Genomic DNA, 19,094 nt, shown 5'->3' on the forward strand with positions numbered 1-19,094 from the left:
GCTTCAGAAACCTGAGCCCAAAGGGAGATTGAGCTAAATGTCAGTGAGCCACCTTGAGCTTTTGTGCTACAAACAGCCACAACAGCTCCTCGGGTCAGAGGGAAACGGCGCAGCAGCACAAACACAGACACTAGCCCAAAGGCAAACAGGAAAAAGGTAAACGTCCCGATTACACTAAACCTAAAATAAGATGCTACGCAGAATCCCTAAGAGAAATTTTTGGGTCCACTGGCAGTGATCTTGAGTAGCAGCAGGTGTCACGCGCAGGTCGATTTCTGTTTTAATGGACGCCCAATGAAGCCTTGGGAATTATGAGGTGGCTCAGCATCTCCTATCACCCCAGTGGTTGAATGCAGGCAATATTTATTTTACATGACAACAGTATTTCTATTTAAACATAAACAAATTGATTTTATTAATGTCACGGCTTATTTATAATAGTGGCATGTCTTCTATTGCGTGTATTTTGCTGTCCAGCTTGTTCATCTGTCATTTCTGATATCTAGCATTACCTTATGTGTTGACACTGAATGTATGGATAGGGAAGCTGCAAACGAATTGCCCTATTGGGATAAATAAAAATGTTTGAATCTGAAATCTGACCCTAGACTACAGTCACAACTTTGGAAGTAAAACTGACACATTAAGTTGCCTGTTTGAGAGTCATGAATGTGAGAAAGGAGCTGAAACACAAATATTGCCTCTTAGATGCAGGGCAGTAAAAGTGTGAAGTAGAATAAAGGAAACCCTCAAGCTTGTAATTACACTATTTACACTACTTGTCTTTGTAGTGAAAAAGAAATACTATAAGAATTGAAAATAATATGAATAGAAGTATAGAAGAAAAATGTTTTTGTAGTTGTTGCAATATTTGTCCACAAAATAGGCATGTGCACACACACACACACACACACACACACACACACACACACACACACACGGGACAGTGTCATGAGTCGATGTCCCCTTCTTCTCATCCTTTATGTTGCCCCCTCTAATTAGCCTGACCATGCCTTCCCCTCAGTGTACATTATTTACAGCTTGCCGGGTAGCACCCTCATCTGCAGCTGTTTCCCTTCCCCATTCAACCCTCCTGCAGCCCTTTCTTTACCACAGGACCATCCCTGCCCACCTATTTGTGACGTTCTCAGCCAATGAGTGATGAGTGCATGGTGAGCTCTCACCAATGGAGCTGCTTTTTCAACTCTATAAAACTTTTCGGAACTGTTTGCTGGGTTGCACTTTCTGTCAGTCCGGGGCTCCGAGAGGAGAGTAACAGCCCAGAGAGAGAGAGAGGGGGTAAAGAGACAGCGAGTGTGAACACAGGGGGGTTGCCAGGTTTTAATCCCAATCTCACACTTGAAGAAAGTGGTGGGTGAACATAGCTGCCAATGTTTTAAGGTTCAGTGTCAGGCCAGCTGGACTTCTCAGACTGATGTGAATGTTTGTTTTTTATCCTTCTGTCCTGAAGTCTCTCCATTTCAGCGAGGATGGAGAACGCACACACCAAAGACTCAGAGGATGTCCTGTCCTACTTTGGCGTAACTGAAGACACCGGTCTCTCACCTGAGCAGGTTAAGAAGAACCTGAACAAGTATGGCTTCAATGGTGAGGGAGAAAGAGAAAACGATGGATGGATGAATGGATGGATTAATGGATTAATGGATGGATGGATGGATGAATCGGAAGTTCCAGGAGGAGGAACATAAATGTATTGCTTAATTGTGGTGTTGAATAAGATCAATTATCTTGAAGAGACACTGATGGGAGAAGACAGAGGAGCTGGAGGAGGAGAGATGGATTCTCTGTGAGTTTTTGGTGATGGTCTGATTGAGGGAACTGTTGTTACGTTTGTGGAGCAGCTGATCAGAGTTTCACGTGTGACAGTCGGGCCGGGTTGAAGGATGATGGTTCATTCTTGACTTTAGGAGCAATTCAAGGTCAACTTTTTTATTTTTTCCATCTGCATCTGAGCGTCACCTCGTCCACTAAAGGAAAGCATGGAAAAAAGCCAAATAAGGCCTTGAAGTTGGCCTGGAGTGCAGTTTTTTTTAAAAATCACTCTCCTATCCTATTAGATGTTCAAACCCGTCTTGGCAGGGGAAGCTCAGGGGAAATTAATAACATTAACAATAGGGCATGTAGACTTTTCCATCTACAACATATGAAAAAGTTATGAAAACAGCCTAAACTTGTCACATAACAGAAAACCTGAACCCAAACTATAAAGTAAATAAGCATCTTTTCCTTGACACTTCCTGCAGTATTAAGAGCTTGCTACTGTTACATCACATCATGTTCAATGTGTTGACTCTGTATTTGGTGACAAATGGATGCTGGAACAAACAGTAAATAAGATTAAGAGAATAATTCTGATTACTGGACATGAAAACTGACAGCAGGACAAGCTTCTTGAAACTTGATGTTTGCTTTGTTGTGTTGTCATTCGTGAACATTCCTTATGGATCAGACCTTCACTGACTTGCTGTACTGAAAGCAATAGTATTGTTTTATTATATTTAACATATTTATTTTTTATACAATGTATTTATTATATAAATTATTGATTACTACTGTTTATCCTTCCTCACCCACAGAGCTGCCAGCAGAGGAGGGTGAGTTCACATGTTTTTTTTTTAATCACATGCCCTGTTACGTCTTTTAACTTTCTGCCAACGGTGCACACCTGTTACCCTCACTTCCCGTGTCGTGATGACAAACCATTGATTAAATCCCCATCACTAGCTTCATGCTCAGTCCCAACTCACGTGCCACAGGAACTTAACCACATCTAATATGTTCACACAATAAATTCAGCTTTGAGAATCAGCTTTTTTTGGAGCTTGTGATTTCTATAACTAGCATTTCAACGTTTGCACCCATCAACCACATTATTTCAGCTTGAATAAAAAATGCAATATATATAAGATTTACCCTTGACATCATCACAATCACCCTCCTTCCTACTAATCTAATGTATTTGCATGCTCACATGCATTATTCAGATTATGTCATAACATTATATAGTAATATGTTTATATCATCTGTTTCTTTAACAGGAAAAACCATCTGGGAGTTGGTGGTTGAACAGTTTGAGGACTTGTTGGTCAGAATTTTACTGCTGGCTGCCTGTATCTCTTTTGTGAGTTTGCTGACATTTTCTTTCACATGACAAAGAATACCACTAAGGTACACAATAGGTAGATGAAGAGAAAAGTTTATCTAAAGATTTATCTAAAGATAATGTCAAAAGGCTATTTATTATATGCTTCACTTGTATTTTGCCCTTCAAAAATCCTCTATCTTAATCCAAACATTCTTTCCTGAAAATGAAAAGAAATCCCAGGCAAGATTTAATTTTCCCTTAAAGACAGGCATAATCTCTTAAAAAGCCATGATTCCATTCTTCGATTACGAGAAATTTGGAGCAAATGTTTTTCTTCTTTAAGACAGGGTTAGAAGGAGGCTACTGATTCGCTGTTGCAACCCTTGAAGGGGAAAGGCGAAAGGAGAAGAACATGATATATTCAACATACATTAATAAAACGTGTTTCAATTAAGAATCATTTTATAAACTGACTCCCAATCATCCATAACAAGCTCCATAAATCAAATGGCTAGAATTAGATTAAGGGATCATAAATGTCCAAACAAGATACCAATTCAGGAAAAGCTTGTAAAAGGAAGCATAATCATATATAGGTTAAAAAGGTTTGTAAACAACGTACACTCGTCGGAATGCCAAAAGATAATAAGAGAACATATGATTACATGCATTTCCCTTCATAAAGTTTTCTCTTCAAAGAATGTGAGAAGATCTGAGTTGCATCTTCTCTGACCCTTTTTCTGTTTACTTCAAGACTCCCACACTCAACCTGCCCAACGGAGTGCATATATCAGTGATTTATTAAATTACATGTCCTCGTTCTCATTTGTGCTAGGAACCCCCCCCCCCCCCCCGTCTCCCTCGTGTGTTGCTCCCTCCAAAACAGTTTTGTAGAGGAGAGTAGGCTGGACACATTGTCTTAATCCTTGATCTCCCTCTTGCACAGCTGTCACTATGGCCTTAGAAGGCCTGTGAACTGTGTGTGTGTGTGTGTGTGTGTGTGTGTGTGTGTGTGTGTGTGTGTGTGTGTGTGTGTGTGTGTGTGTGTGTGTGTGTGTGTGTGTGTGTGTGTGTGTGTGTGTGTGTGTGTGTGTTTGTGTGTGTGTGAGTGTGTGTGTGTGTGCGTGCGTGCGTGTATGTGTGTGTAAAATAGGCAGCAAGACAAAGAGGAAGACAGAAAGTGTCTGACTGTGTGTGTGTGTGTGCATGGCTACAGCTTTATTTAAAGAAAGTTTCAAGCCAGGACGAGAAACGATATCCTTGGACAAAGGTCAGAGATGGAAGGAACGAGGGATAGCTTGCAGAAGCAGAAGAGAGTGAAAGACAGAAGGAAGGGTGGGGGACGTAGGGGATTGGGTTGCACAATGGTATTGTTTGTTACAATGACAAACAGGAGCAATATTCTCTGAGTCATATACGGTTTCTAAAAGAGAGAACACTAAATACTAGAAATACATGGTCACCCTATTCATACTCGGAGGAATGTCCTGCCATCGCAACGTGTTGACAGGCTCTGACGCCCATTCTGGAGATCGATTGAGTCTTTGAGGGGAAGCATGGTGAGGGGAGAGCGAGACGCTAATGAAAAGGTGAGAGAAAAAAAAATAGGAGAGGAAAAGCAGGCAAACAAAAAACATGGCAGGTTGTGACTCAGAGAGAAAAGAGAGGGATGGGACTTTTTCTCTGCTCTCTGTGTTTAGCGGTGTGCTCTGCTGACCTGCAGCTAATCTGTGTCAATGTCAACACAAAGCCTTTCCGAAACAGATCTATGGTAGTAACATGGAACCCTCCGCTCACAAGGGCTCACACGTGTTAGTGTATGGGTACGGAAAGTAGTCACATGTAAAGATTTCACACATAGAATGACATAAGTGACATTCGATCCAATAATGGTTTCATACCTGTCATAAATAGCTTCTGTCTGTGGCTATTTTATGTTTTCCTGAGCAGCAGGTGCAATACAAACTTGAAGACAAAAGTTATGAAAAGCAAATTAGAACAGGATTAATGATAGCAAAACTGCAAAACTCGAATGGGAGAATATTGTTAATCAAGCTCTTCAACCCGAGGACACGTACAGTCACGCAATTTTCAAGTCCAGACGAATATTATTTTCATGAGATTCTTGAATGGGGATTTTTAAAAAAGATCAATTAGAGAAAATGGCAAAAACTTCTTTTCAGGAGTGGAACAAATTACATCAATAACTGAATCATCATTCAACCAGCTGTCCAGAACACACAATACGCATTAATTTACTGTGGACTCATCGCAATGCAGACCAAAAACCATTATATGTGGGATAATGAACAACAATCAATCAGTTTTAGCTGTGTCTGATTGATCGGCTAATTGTTGAATCTTCTTCACAGACTTCAAAGAATTGTTGAATGATGCAGGCATGATTTGTAATGTCATACTTCTGAAAGAGCGATTAAGGAGAAAAGTTTCAAAAGTTTTTACAAGTTCGTCATGTGTATGAGGAGACCTGAGTGATCTGTGCGGCTATCTTTAAGTCCTCATTTCCCATTTCAACTTCAACCACAATTCATATTAAATTATCAGTGGAGGAAAACATCAAAATAAATTAATTCAATTTAATTAACTGTGAAACATTTGCTGTTATCTATGGATCAAGTATGAAGATTTGTCATTTTTAATCACGTAACTTAATCACATAGCTGATTTATTGTGAAACATAACTGTTTTGTAGTTCTAATCTGCAGAAACCGCATCTAACATATAAGAACTAAAATGTTTTCACCAGGGAAAGGGAACATTTTTTTTAATGGGACAAAAGTCATTTTAAATATATGCGATTCTCAGTTTGATATGTACGATGTGTCTCTCTAAGGTGCTGGCCATGTTTGAGGAAGGTGAAGAAACGGTCACAGCCTTTGTTGAGCCCTTCGTCATCCTCCTCATCCTCATTGCAAATGCTGTTGTTGGAGTGTGGCAGGTCAGTGACACTTGCTCAAAGAAATAATTGCAATCTCAAGGACACATACCTACCCCTGAATGCTGTCTTTTACACACACCTAAATAGACTCTTATACTTAGCAATGTTCGCACACCATAAATCACACACGGTGGCGACCAGCTCAGGTCGAAGCCCATGTCCTCTACAGCGAGGCACACTCCTTCCACAGCCGATGCCGAGAGCCGAAAGTTCAAGGGAATCCAGAAAGAGTGGTCTGACGTCAGCAGGAGGTGAATAGGTTGGAGGGTTAAGCCGAAGAGGCTGAGCAGAGATATAAGGGGAGAGGGGCCGTGCTGGACTGGGACCGGTCCTGCCTTGAAGTCTCAAACTGCACGCCTCTTTGTTACGATCCACACTGCGCAATCCACAGTAAAAATACAGAGGGATGATCAGGTTACCACGGGCATTTTGTGTCTGTCTGTGGTAGGGGGCTCATATCAACCCTGTAGCAGTCATTTGGAAACTATGCACAAGGATTCACACATGGGGGGGGTTTGGTTGAGAATAGAGAGAGGGAGGGTAGTGGGCATAAGTCGGGCTTTACACATTGAGGCAGTCGAGGGCAGCCTTGGAAGAAATCACAGAGCGATTGCACATCAAGATGTTTGACCTCTCTGATCAACCTGCTGTCCATACTTCAGACACCTCAGAAAACACATTTGGTGCTGAGAGGATTTATCCATTTTATCCATCATCCCATCAATCATGTGTTCGTCTGTTCATCGTCTGCATTAATGGATGAACAACGAGGGTCCAGAAGAAAACAGGGAAAGGCAAATGAACTTTGCCTAATAGTTGGCCCTTGTGAGCCATTCGAAGTTTCTCTGAGAAACTGGTCACTTGTGGTTCCTGTGTGTGAGAAAGAATCGACTATTACTACGACTGTGTGGTACACAAATTTCATCCTGCATCCTTTGTGTTTTTGAGGATTGTGAAATCTGTTTTGTTCTTTTGGATATAAGGAACTGCAAGTGTTATTTCCCTACTGCTCATTTTGGTATTCTGGCCTTCAAAATCCTCTTTAAATCAGCCTTCCTGAAGGAAAACCACAGTCTGTTGTTTCACTTAAGGGTCATATTAGTTACTTTAACTGATTAAAGCAGTGGCGTTCAATTAGATGATGTAGTACACATGTGTCAAACTTAAGACCGGGGGCCAGATGTGGCCCGCCGCATCATTTTATGTGGCCCGCGAGAGCATAAATGGTCAGAGTGTCTAAAAATAAATAGGTCAAAAGTGTGCTTTGACAAAAAACTACATCTCCCACAATGCAGTAACTAAGCCTATTTTACCATCGACACAAAAGTTATAAAACGACTTATAATAGGATTTATGTTACAACAAAGCAACAAGCAAACATATTTTTTCTGTGCAACTTTAATGTTTGTAACTTGAATCAGTAATAAATTTGGAGTTATTTCATATTAAGGAATGGTTACATTTATTTTACATTACATTGAGTTACATTTAGTAACAGTTCTCAGGGATGGGAATAAAATGTAGAGACAGTCAGTGCTGACTTTACCATCTTGAATCATTAGAGATCAGAACATAAAAATGAAAATGGTTAATGCAATATTTCTTGTTTTGCTTATTTTTTCTTGTTTTTTGTTTATTTGGTATTGTTTATTTCTTTTTTTTTAACAGGAACGCAATGCAGAGAGTGCCATTGAGGCTCTGAAGGAGTATGAGCCTGAGATGGGGAAAGTTTACCGGGCGGACAGGAAGAGTGTGCAGAGAATCAAGGCCAGGGAGATTGTTCCGGGTGATGTGGTAGAAGTTTCCGGTATGATTTCAAACACTGGAATAAGTTTTTTAAACTGCTTTGCAGTCTAAGTCCTTTTAACCCCCCCCAAATAAATGTTTGACCAGTCAGAACGACTGTATTCTTCCTGCATCGGAGACACAGAATTGATTTGATGTGGTTAAAATCCCTAGAGTAAAACAGACGGCAAGCAAGAAATCCTGATTTTTTTCATAAATCTTTAGCAGTATACGGTTAAAGGACAAGGCCAACACACTGAGACATAGGCCAGAAGACAGAGAGTACGAGCCTCCATGATGTCCTTGGGAATGAATGTGAGCCCTTTTAAGGCAGCCTCAGAACAGATGGGTGTAGAGGGGCTGAAGGAACTTGTCAGAAGAAAAAAGCCAAGCTTGAGTGTAAATACACTAAATATCGATGGCCAGACGTACTCCTCTCTCTCTGTTTGCTCTGCACCTGTTCTTTGCATTTTATGATCTCTCCAAGGTCTCTCTCTCTCTCTCTCTCTCTCTCTCTCTCTCTCTCTCTCTCTCTCTCTCTCTCTCTCTCTCTCTCTCCGTTTCTCTCTCCATCTCTCCATCACTGGCTGTGGTTTCATCTTTCAACAACAACACTATCCATCCAGAGTGCTAAATCCAGTCAATCAGCCATGCGCCCCCTTCCCTGATTCTCCCTTCATCCCCCCCTGCTATAATGCTGCAGTCAGACTGATAGGAGCTGCACTGTGAACAGAAGCTGTTTTTAAATCTGACGAAACAATCCTTTAGAGCAAAGAGCTAAGTGTGTCTGACTCTTTTTGGTGTGATTCACATGGTGGTGTTTTTGTGGACACTAGTTGGTGACAAAGTCCCAGCTGACATCAGAATCATCTCCATCAAGTCTACCACTCTGCGAGTGGACCAGTCCATTCTTACCGGTGGGTATAGTCTCACAGAACAAATACACAAACAAAGAAAGGTTTCTTCCATGACCACTTTCCCACCCAAACCCTGTGTCTCTGATAGGTGAGTCTGTCAGTGTCATCAAACACACTGATGCCGTCCCGGACCCCCGAGCCGTCAACCAGGACAAGAAGAACATGCTCTTCTCTGTGAGTCCTGCTCCTTCGCTTAAACCTTTGAGAGAATCGTGGCTCTGTTCCATTTAGTCAAACCCCTGGCATGACTGACAAACTGAATGCAAAGCAGCTATGCTACTTTCTTAAAACACTCTCTAGGGCACAAATATCGCCGCTGGAAAAGCCACGGGTATTGCTGTTGCAACCGGCGTCTCCACTGAGATCGGGAAGATCCGAGACCAGATGGCCGCCACAGAACAGGAGAAGACTCCTCTGCAGCAGAAACTGGATGAGTTTGGGGAACAGCTCTCCAAGGTGGATATGAAAAGGATTTCTGAACCTGTTTCTAGTGTTTATTCATCTTGAAAACACTTTAAACCTCATAATGCTATAAATAAATGAGTGGAAATTTGTTCATATGAAGCAAAGCTTTAAGGTCTCATATGTGCCTCTCACTGTCTGCCCTCCAGGTCATCTCCCTCATATGTGTGGCTGTGTGGATAATCAACATTGGCCACTTCAATGACCCTGTCCACGGAGGCTCTTGGATCCGTGGTGCAATCTACTATTTCAAGATTGCTGTGGCGCTGGCAGTGGCTGCCATCCCTGAAGGTAAGCCCCTGGCTTAAAAGGTTTCTCAGAAGTATATTACAGTATGTACCTCATGTATATGATGCTGCATCTACTAGTGTAGACGATTAAAATCCAGGCTATTGACTCATGAATGTGCAAAGCATTATACAATGTTGTACAGTTTATTAAAAAGGAGTTTTGCTTTGTTTGTTCACAGATCTGGGGACGTTACATTACATAAGAAATATGAAATATAAACAAAATAGCATGCAAACTTTTTTTTGTCTCCACTTAAGGAAAACAAAAGAATTAAAAATGATTTGAAATTCAACACAGCCTCAAGTTAGGTCATTTGAGGCTGGGTTGAATGGGGCTGAAAAATATGAGTTTGATCTATCTATCGGTATGGAATTAATTAAAGGGATCTTACCAATCATCTGAAAATCATGTCTACTTGAGGTTGAATCAAGATGAGTGTTTGTTAGCCATATGTACGTATATCTGCTGAATTGATTTTGATGTTATTTCAGACAATGTGATGGAAGGGAAATTCTACATTAGGGGAATATTCTTGGGCTTTGTCAAGTTGATCTTTTCATGCTATTATGGTTCCATTTTTTCTGATTTTGTTGATGATTTTATTCACTTTTTTCTGTGGATTCAGTGGCAAACAGCACAAAGCACAGATGTCCTATGTGCTGCTATCTGTCTGATCTGCCCTTAAGAATGATTAGAACCATGAAATGGTCAAGCCAACACTGAACACTTAAAGCAGCAATGTTTTGCCACCTGTTCTGAGACAGAACCCGTATTACATTCGGAGGACTTCTCTAACAGCCACCACACAGTCAGCTGTAAACTGTGCCAGTGCTCATCATAGGCCACAGTCTGATGATGCCAACAGGACAACATCATCTGCAGGCCCAGATGCCACCATAATGTCACTACACTGGACAAGCTCCAGAACTTGTCAGAGATGATGCTTGCCAAGCATCTGACCACAAAGCTCCCTGAAAGCTATGCAGCAGCCTGTATTTGTGCCAGCTGATGTGTGAAGGGACCACCGCTGCTGTCACTCTGCCCAGTGATGGTGGGGTCCCCGGTTATATCAGATGGGTTGGGCACTCTTGCCACAAATATCTCAATGTATTTACTAGCAATCCAGATTGTTCACTATGATCATTTTTTGGATTAACTGCCTCATAATTTATAGACACACTTGGAATTTGAACCATTTAAACACACATTTAAACAATATTCTATTTAGGATATTTAGGATAGATTTTTTTGGCATGGGCGTGTCATCATTTATAACTTATTATTTCTTTTTGCTTTTACTTTTTTGTTTTTATTCATTTCACACAAGGAGGATTAAGTTTTTGTCCACATTTCGTTTTTTTCTCCAGATTTAAAGCAGTGGCTGAGTATGTTATTCAATTGCTCTTCTAGTGCCTCATCTCCTTTTCTGTTGATTGCAGGACTTCCAGCTGTGATCACCACCTGCCTGGCTTTGGGAACTCGTCGTATGGCCAAGAAGAATGCCATTGTCAGGAGCCTGCCCTCTGTGGAGACCCTGGGATGCACCTCTGTTATCTGCTCGGACAAAACTGGCACCCTAACCACCAACCAGATGTGTGTGACTAAGGTAGGCTCAGATTGACAGGTTTGAAGTTATTCCAGCATAACTATGAGAAGATTTTCTTACAACACAAAAAAAGCGGATTTGATGTACTTTTGTCATATTTATACGCAGATGTTCATCATCGATAAAGTTGAAGGCGAGAGTGTTTCACTTGGACAGTTTGACATCTCAGGATCCAAGTACACTCCAGAGGGAGAAGTGTAAGTATAATAAGAGTTAAATATTAATGTAATAAGTTGGAACACAGAGAAATACTTTCTTTATACAGTTTCTTGACTTTCGTCAAATATCTTTCTCCAGTACAAGACTTGGTTCATCTGTAAAATGTGGCCAGTATGACGGACTGGTTGAACTGGCTACCATCTGTGCTTTGTGCAATGACTCCTCTCTGGACTACAATGAGGTTTGCAGCATATTCACGATGTTTAGTGTTGTCTACATATAATGTAACTTGTGGAACACTGGCAATTCAAAATGTGTCTTTTGTTCTTTATGTATTTCTCTGTGATGCAGTCCAAAGGTATTTATGAGAAAGTGGGTGAAGCCACAGAAACAGCCCTGTGCTGTTTGGTGGAGAAGATGAATGTGTTTAACACGGAAGTGCGTGGCCTCTCCAAGGTGGAAAGGGCGAATGCATGCTCTGCAGTAAGTCCACAAAAAAGTCAATACTGTGTCATGTTTTTCCCAAATTATTAGATTATATTAACTATGAAGTACATAAACGGTATTATAATACAATACATAAATTAGTATATTACAAAATTTATTACTATTTCCCTCAGGCATGTAGCTGACATGGAGTATTTTTTTAAATCAGATTCTTATCCAGTATCATCATTGAGGAAACTTTTTTTTCAGTTTATTTTCTTTCTTTGTAGACATATTATTACAACAGATTTCACTTTCATCAGTGTTGGAACATCAGCAACAACATTCGAAAAGAAAAAAAAGGGTTGACGGGTAGAAGCCATTGGCTTGTAAGGTTCCGGTCCCCTAGATCAACAACATCTCTCTCATTGCAGCACATTGTCAACCAAATTCATACAGTACATTGCATGTCACAAATCAATTTAAATTATTTACAGTCAACTATGGGTCACAAGCTCCACAATTAACTCAGCTAACTGTAGCTTCTTGCTACATCTTACAAATGTCTCCTTTAGGTGTCCAAGATTTCATTCAGCAATGGGTGCAAACTAAAAACACGATGTCCATTCATCAGGGTGCCAGAAACACGCAGTAATAAATGATAACTTTGTTCTGTTTGTTACAACTGTTGTTTGATGGAATAAAACCTTAATGACAATATTTTTTCTTAAATGTGTTAAAGGTGGAATCTAGAAAATTGACAAGGGGTGCCCAAACTTTTTCATAACACTGTAACACAGCCTTGAGTTTCTTTTATTTTACTGCTAGTTCAACTTCCTCTCTTTTGTTTTCTAAAAGGTAATCAAGCAGCTCATGAAGAAGGAGTTCACACTGGAGTTCTCCAGAGACAGGAAGTCCATGTCGGTTTATTGCTCTCCTGCCAAGTCGGCCAAAGCCCCAGTGGGAAGCAAAATGTTTGTTAAAGTGAGAATGTAATCCAAGGCATACAAAACACACAACAGAACATAAATGTAAATACAGCAGTGGCAAATGAATGCTGAGTAGAGTACATATTAAATCAAATGATAACTCAAATATTACACATACTGTACTGTATGTCAGTGATAAAGTTGTGTCTCATTTACTGTGTCATCAGGGTGCTCCAGAAGGTGTCATTGACCGTTGTGCCTATATTCGTGTTGGCACCTCCCGTGTGCCTCTGACTGGTCCTGTCAAAGATCACATCATGTCTGTAATCAAAGAGTGGGGCACTGGGCGTGATACACTCCGTTGTTTGGCACTGGCCACTTGTGACACCCCTCTTAGGAAGGAGGAGATGAACCTGGAGGACTCCACCAAGTTTGCAGACTATGAGGTGACTGAGTACTAAAATAAGTTATTTTCATTTGATCACAAATTCATTATAAACTGCATGAATTTGTCTGAAAAGCTTTTTTTTTAACTCCAGTTGAACTTTGTTAACTTTTTCATCCAGACTGACTTGACCTTTGTGGGCTGTGTTGGTATGCTGGACCCTCCTCGTAAGGAAGTCATGAGTTCCATTGAGCTCTGCAGGGCTGCTGGCATTCGTGTCATCATGATCACAGGTTGGTGCGCAAATTAAACTCCGTAGTTTCATTAGTCTTTGTAAAGAAAGTCACTGATCAGCACTTGATACAACTGATGAGAACTTCCATTCCCTCCCCGCAGGCGACAACAAAGGCACAGCAGTGGCAATCTGCCGTCGCATTGGCATCTTTGCTGAGGATGACGATGTCACTGGAAAAGCCTTCACCGGACGTGAATTTGATGATCTTTCTTCATACGATCAGAAGAAAGCCGTCCAAGAGGGGTGCTGCTTTGCCAGAGTGGAGCCGTCCCATAAGTCTAAGATTGTTGAGTTCCTACAAGGCTTTGATGAGATTACTGCCATGGTGAGGAGAATTACTCAAGCTTTTCTGTTTTAACATCAAACAGAACTTCTTGTAACATAAATAGTAAATGATGAATTATCTGAGTTTAATAATTTACTCCTCTACATAAAACCTCCACCCTTCACAAAGACTGGTGACGGAGTGAATGATGCCCCTGCCTTGAAGAAGGCAGAGATTGGCATCGCCATGGGCTCTGGCACTGCCGTTGCCAAGTCAGCCTCCGAGATGGTCCTCGCCGACGACAACTTTGCTTCCATTGTATCCGCAGTTGAGGAAGGCAGAGCCATTTACAACAACATGAAGCAGTTCATCCGCTACCTCATCTCCTCCAACGTCGGGGAAGTTGTCTGGTGAGTTGACTTATTTAGACTGAGACAAAAATCTTTGCTTAATACGAGAGAGACAAGAGGAGGGAGGGTGTCCAACCTAATGCATTCGTTTCCTTCAGTATCTTCCTGACAGCCGCCCTGGGTCTGCCCGAGGCCCTGATCCCCGTCCAGCTACTCTGGGTCAATCTCGTGACTGATGGTCTGCCTGCCACTGCGCTGGGCTTCAACCCCCCCGACCTGGACATCATGGGCAAAGCTCCCCGCTCCCCCAAAGAGCCCCTAATCTCTGGCTGGCTCTTCTTCAGATACTTGGCCATCGGAGGTACAAGACATTCCTGTTCTCACTTTCTCACTCTGTTCATGTCATCCACTGAAGTTTTAGTGCAGTTAAAGATGATCCGTTACGCCTTATTCTCATACGAAGTGTTTCACATCTCTTTCTACTGAAGAAAAACCTGTTCAATGCAGTTTCCATCTTATTCAGTGTGATGATATGTCTTCCAGGTTACGTTGGTGCTGCTACCGTGGCAGCTGCTGCCTGGTGGTTCCTGTACTGTGAAGAAGGTCCTCTGGTCACCTTCCACCAGCTGGTTGGTTTTCTACGCTGTCCTTTCCCTAAAGATTATGCATCTATGTCACAAAAAAACCTTCAATTAGAATCATATTATTCTCCTACAAGTAAGAAATCATCTGTTTTCATTTCCCGGTCAGTCACACTTCATGCAGTGCAGCGAGGACAACGTGGACTTTGATGGGATCCACTGTGAGGTGTTTGAGGCCGCTCCTCCAATGACCATGGCTCTGTCTGTGCTGGTCACCATCGAGATGTGCAATGCTCTGAACAGGTCTGACTACACTGTTGATCCAAATAGGTCATAGTCTATCCCATGGTGGAATGAAAGAAAGTAAAATGTTTCATGTATTTCAAATACTGGTGCATAGATTTCTTGTTTCTTATCTACTCTTGTCAGTCATAGTTAAAAAATGAAACGTGAATCTAAACAGACAACAGTTAGAGAGCACAAACCTCTTCCAGGTAGCTGTGTTTGCACATTTTCACTTCCTAAAACCTAAAAGCTGTTGTGTCATGACTGTTTGTCCCAGTTTGCTAGACTTTATAATTGGATTGGAATCATAATTTAATTCAAGAAAAACAATTCCTCATCAATGTTGGCAAAGAGTTCTTCTTTGAGCTCTGATTTTTGGTCCAGACGATGATCCATTTCACCAATAAAAACCTTGGCCAAAACCTACCTCCACAGAAAAGTCTCGTAAGTTCATGACAAACATTCAAAGAAACCAATGCAAGCCAAAACACAACCCATTACTTGTCAACACATTTACAGCTTTTCCGTACTTGTTCTGTCTTCAGAACACAAACAGAATTTAAATAACATTATTTTGAAGACTTTCCTTGGAAGTTTTACTTCCGCATTTACCACATAATTGTAAGGGCTCATCTGCTAAATGTATTCTTCACACTCTTTTCTACTGTTTGTATTTTCAACATTCACCTCAACATACAGTCTTTCCTATGCCCTCACACATTTCTACATTAACGTTCCCCTCCGCCTCCACATTCATCCCCCCCCCCTCCCAGCTTGTCTGAGAACCAGTCCCTGCTGCGCATGCCCCCCTGGAGCAACTGCTGGCTGGTGGGCGCCATGACCCTCTCCATGTCCCTTCACTTCATGATCATCTACGTCGACCCCCTGCCCGTGAGTCTGCCCTCCTGCTTCCCTGTGCTCCTACCTCACACACTTCACACACCGCCCTCTTGTTGCTTTTAATACTTACAATATCCCCAGATTACTAACAGAGGTGGCATTAGAAGAGGCACACGATCAAACCGGCTGCAGAGTCTCAAAAGGCCTAACACTGTGTTGTTGTGTTGAGATAACACTTTTTCTTTTGCTTTGTGTTCACTTCATTTCTGGGTAAATATTCCCAGTGAAGAATATTTAGGGTAAACGTGATAGCCAAAGCAATTAAATTCAAATTCATAAGGTCACTGATCTCCAGCTGATTCTACAAATGAAATAACATGTACGACTTAAATGAACTGGACTTGATATTACAAATCATCTGAATGCTAATATTAATAATACTCCCACAATTGGCTGTTTTGTTGTTGTTGTTGTTGTTGTTGTTGTTGTTGTTGTTGTTGTTGCTGTTGTTGTTGTCTTAGCAGTGATCATTTATCTGCTTTGGCAGCTTTAACATAGTGTTGCTCTTGTCCGCAGATGATCTTCAAACTCACCCACTTGAATACAGAACAATGGATTATGGTGCTGAAGCTCTCTTTCCCCGTTATCCTCATCGACGAGGTTCTGAAATTTGTAGCTCGTACATATCTGGAGGGTAAGTTCAGCGTGTGTGCTTCATTCTATCCGTACATTTTAAAATGAGTACAGTATACAAAACATGGATGTGATCTTACCATAATATAACTGTCGGAAGCAGAAGATATTATATTAATTACTGCAACTTAAAATCATTATGGAAGCTCACCAATGGGGCGAATACTGATATTGTAATGAAAGTAGGTCATGTTGGTGAGTAATGACATGGAATGAGAATTTTGTTACTATGAGAAGATACTGGGTTTGTACAGGTGACTCCTGTTAAAATATTTAAACTTCATTCTAATTTAACATTTCACCTTGATATTGTGCCACAAATGTCGTATGTCTGTTTTACATGAATAAATGATTAACAGAATGATTTTCCTCCCATAAAATTAAATGCCCTTTACTGTCTTTTAACCTGTCCTCCTTTTTCTTGTTTTCCAACACAGTTTAAACATTGTTACCTCTCTTTCCTCAAATCACTGAAAATTCTGATGGCATTTATCTAATTTTATTTCCTTGGATAATCTTTTTCACTGTTTCGTCTCTTGATAATCAGCCTAAACCTGTTACCCCCTCTTCCAATACCCCTGTAACAAAAAGGTATACAACTGACTCCTGCTGAAGGTTTAAGCATCCTGCATCTTGCAAATCTAGAAGTTTCATGCCTTGCTGACTTCATGTCTGTCTTGTAAATCCTTCTGGACTAATGCATTTGGCTCCTGAGTGACGCTGTGATCAGTTCTGACAGCCATGCATCTGTGATGAACTACCAGTAGTCGTCTAACATTTGATTCCAGGCTCGTTCTTAAACTTGCATACAGCTGCTTGTCAGAAGATGTTTCTTTAGCTTATTGCTTCAAACAGCTTGTAGTGTCGGAGAAGAGAAACTAGAAAATGCTGTTGAGCACACTTTGTCAATGCTTTCATGAATGTGACTATTTTGCTAACAAAGTTAAACATTATCAGGTATTATTGAATTATCTTGTATTATGTAACAAACACACTTGCGAAAAAGAAACCCTAAAACAATTAATTGATTGTTCTCTATTAGGAAATTAAAAACTAAGGCTTCAAAATGTTGATTGTAGCTTAACGGTGTCATGACATGGGGAGGTTTCATGATAAATTCATATTTAAAACTTATTAAGACTCAAGTTCATATTTTGATGTCTCATTGGTATTTGGGCTTATCGGAACCAGATTAGTGTAAAACTAAGAATCATATGGTTTTGACCTGATATAGTTTCAGAGACAAATTATGTCCAAGTACATGGACACTCTTTCTTAATTGTGAATTCTTTTTTTCAACCCTGAATCACTGTTTTCCTTGACCGCTGTATATACATAGAAATACAATTTTAAAAACAATTTTTTTCAGAACATTACAATGGAAACAAAAAATATGAAAAACAACTTTGCCTCTTTACTTGGTCTTTTATTTGACATTAACACCCTATAGCTATTCAGCTGCACACAGTTAGCTATAAGCTGCTTTCAGAAACATATTTTTGCTAAAGTGCGAATATTTTTAACAAAAACAAATACTTCTGTACACATAAGTGTACATCAAGTTTAGATCCTTTCTGTTGCTAACTTTAGTCAAATTTCAAATTTGCACGTCATTGAAAATTTATGAGGCTCTCATGCATGTCTAAACAAGATAAAGACGTGAAATTTAATGCACTTCTTACCTGGTCGATGTTTGTGTCTGGAGTGGCCATCCAAACTTCCCTGTGAGGCTTTCTGCCATCGTGGCTTTTACCGGTAGCGTGTCGTACTCCTTTGTCACCACCAGGTGGAGCTGTAGCAAGGCTTTATGTGTGCGTCAGTTAAGGAGAGTTAGTGTGATCGGTAATCACAGGTGTACGCCAGGTCCTACGATTTTTATCCATCCATCCACATTCCTTCACCGATTTTTATTAAATTCGTATTATACTTCATAGATTATATTGTAATAAATAATTAAAATGTGTAGTTAATTCGGCCTATTTTACACAACTGACTAAAATTTAAATTTGAAGATATAATTTTGGGAGATCCATACTGGAAACATTTATCTCTGTCCAGATGCAGAAGAATCTTCCTGTCAGTACCAGTTAAAATAACTAATATGCATCATAAACAATATGTTGTGTAATTTATGGATATATATCTTTGTATATTATTATGTAAGTATACAATGATTTTGTGTTTTACGCTTGTTGCATTATTATTACTATTATTATTATTATTATTACTATTATTATTATTATTACTATTATTATTATTATTATTATTATCATCATCGTAGGATTTAAAAAGTGCTGAAAGTTATCTTGTATTTAGACAGAGATAGGCTAAATTTCTACATATACTTTTTACATAGCCAAATAAAACTCCAGTACTGGAATTCCCCAAACTGTTCCCTGACATAGCGCATTACACAAATGGCCACCAGCACACAACACCAAGTGAAGACTGACAGAAATCTGTTTTCCTATCCAGGAAAAGTCTAAAGTGCAACAGAGCAGGAGAGAGCTGAGAAAGAGAAAGGAGAGCTGACTGAGCGCTGCCACTGACAAAGAACTGCTGGAAGTCAATTAACGTGAAACATCAAGAGGCATGAATACAAAGACAACAGACAAGCCATCTGAAAATACACCAAAAAAGCTGCAAAATATATTTTTCTGTGTATGTACTTAATATATTGGTGAGTTATTAAAACTATTCTGTGTTGATTCTATTCTTTAAGAATAAAATATATGTATTTAAAAAAGGGGGGTTTATTTT

At 40.3% G+C, this 19,094-nt stretch overlaps 1 protein-coding gene across 2 annotated transcripts; it reads left to right on the top strand.

Moving 5' to 3' along the window:
- Positions 1 to 1,249: 1,249 nt before the first annotated feature.
- atp2a1 (ATPase sarcoplasmic/endoplasmic reticulum Ca2+ transporting 1) lies at positions 1,250 to 19,032 on the top strand. Of its 2 annotated transcripts, XM_068336263.1 has the most exons (26): positions 1,250 to 1,371; positions 1,472 to 1,608; positions 2,598 to 2,615; positions 3,060 to 3,142; positions 5,961 to 6,065; positions 7,734 to 7,872; positions 8,687 to 8,767; positions 8,856 to 8,941; positions 9,068 to 9,223; positions 9,379 to 9,520; positions 10,960 to 11,126; positions 11,235 to 11,323; positions 11,424 to 11,526; positions 11,637 to 11,768; positions 12,570 to 12,695; positions 12,868 to 13,086; positions 13,207 to 13,318; positions 13,422 to 13,645; positions 13,775 to 13,995; positions 14,094 to 14,296; positions 14,479 to 14,564; positions 14,686 to 14,819; positions 15,575 to 15,692; positions 16,218 to 16,335; positions 16,882 to 16,925; positions 18,810 to 19,032. In XM_068336263.1, the coding sequence occupies exons 2-25, from the start codon at positions 1,491 to 1,493 to the stop codon at positions 16,884 to 16,886; spliced, it is 2,985 nt and encodes a 994-aa protein (XP_068192364.1). In that variant the 5' UTR covers positions 1,250 to 1,371; positions 1,472 to 1,490; the 3' UTR covers positions 16,887 to 16,925; positions 18,810 to 19,032. The 2 variants fall into 2 exon arrangements, with proteins under 2 accessions (XP_068192364.1, XP_068192362.1); XM_068336261.1 differs by lacking the exon at positions 16,882 to 16,925 and having other exon boundaries at positions 18,810 to 19,031.
- Positions 19,033 to 19,094: the final 62 nt, after the last annotated feature.

This window comes from Antennarius striatus, chromosome 16 (genome assembly GCF_040054535.1).
Source record: "Antennarius striatus isolate MH-2024 chromosome 16, ASM4005453v1, whole genome shotgun sequence".
Lineage (NCBI taxonomy): Eukaryota > Metazoa > Chordata > Actinopteri > Lophiiformes > Antennariidae > Antennarius > Antennarius striatus.